Genomic DNA, 1,441 nt, shown 5'->3' with positions numbered 1-1,441 from the left:
TTCTTTCACCTGTTTATGTTGTTGTTTAAATTTGAACAAGAACAGTTACATTAAATATTTTTCATTTGCAGATCATATTTCGATTTTTAGTTAGTAGCGCGGTACAATTCTTTATTAATCTCTTTTTGACCAATATTTACTCCTGATGGTTTATTGTTGAATGTTGTGTTCACTCTTTAAAAAATTTGAGATTCCTTTTCTGATTAAAGGACCATTGACTGGCATGTAAAGATTTTCTTAAAATTGACTTCGATTTGTTTCATAAATTTCAATTTTTTTTTTACAAAAGCTCTTACAAATTTATTGTACGTGTGGTTGAACATCAGCCATTTTAATTATTAATAGTTAAAAAATAATAATTTAATACGTTTTACACAGCATAACAAATTAATCTAAGTAGATTCTGTGTTAATAAAAATCCTAGTTAACTGCTCAATGTGTCCTTATTATATAATGAAAATTGTATAAAATATACTGATCCAGAATTAAAAATATAATCCAAATGCAATGCTAAACATAAATGACACATCATGTGGAAACTCTCGTTCTAGGGTAGTTTCATAAATATGTAATCCAGTTGTGTATGATGCCACATGGAAAACATTGGTTCAAGAGTATATACTGGAGTGCTGATTGCCTGCAGTGCTATTAGCCAATCACCACTCACGACGATTAATCATCCCATCAAGCTTTGGAAGAAGTTTACTTGTTTACTTATAAATAGATCTGAATTTGCTACCTTCAATTCACTTTGGTTTTAGAAGTTCCAGGACTGTTACATCACTATGGCTCGTACTAAGCAAACCGCACGTATATCCACAGGAGGAAAGGCCCCGAGGAAGCAGATAGCGATGAATGCTGCTCGTAAGAGCGTCCCTTCTATTGGTGGAGTAAAGAAACCCCATCGTTACAGGCCAGGGCCAGTTGCTCTTAGAGAAATTCGTCGTTACCAGAAGTCAACGGAACTTCTAATCAGAAAGGTTCAATTTCAGCGCCTCGTTCGTGAAATTGCCCAGCAATACAAAACTGATCTTCGCTTCCAGTGTGCTGCCATCGATGCCATACAAGAAGCCAGCGAAGCTTACTTAGTGGGGTTGTTCGAAGACACCAACTTGTGTGCAATCCATGGCATCATACCTAAAGATATTCATCTGGCTAGACGGATTCGAGGAGAACGTCCTTAAATGAAAGCAAAAACGGGCCTTTTCAGGGCCATCATATTATGATATAGGGATTGCCTGAACGTACGTTTCTAAATAATATTTGTACATTTATTTTCTAATCCGTTCTTACTCTCTTTGATCATACCATTGATATTTCTTAATATTTTATAACGTATTTCAATTACAGTATAACAAAAACTTAAGTTACAATTTATAAAAAAATTAAAATTATTTGACCACTTTAAAACTTTTTTTAGCGATTTTAATATAAGATCATT

The 1,441-nt window shown here is 33.7% G+C and overlaps 1 protein-coding gene across 1 annotated transcript; it reads left to right on the top strand.

The window, feature by feature from the left end:
• The first annotated feature begins 785 nt into the window (after positions 1-785).
• Positions 786-1,184, top strand: LOC150078763 (histone H3.3A-like). The gene has a single exon (XM_090382326.1). It carries the CDS (start codon positions 786-788, stop codon positions 1,182-1,184), a length of 399 nt encoding a protein of 132 aa, XP_090238452.1.
• The last annotated feature ends 257 nt before the right edge of the window (positions 1,185-1,441 follow it).

The sequence above is a fragment of the Mastigoproctus giganteus genome, chromosome 10, assembly GCF_048544385.1.
Source record: "Mastigoproctus giganteus isolate SK-2022 chromosome 10, ASM4854438v1, whole genome shotgun sequence".
Taxonomy (NCBI): Eukaryota; Metazoa; Arthropoda; class Arachnida; order Uropygi; family Thelyphonidae; genus Mastigoproctus; species Mastigoproctus giganteus.
The sequence above is the reverse complement of the archived record's forward strand: the minus strand, read 5'-3'. Positions and strand labels throughout refer to the sequence as shown.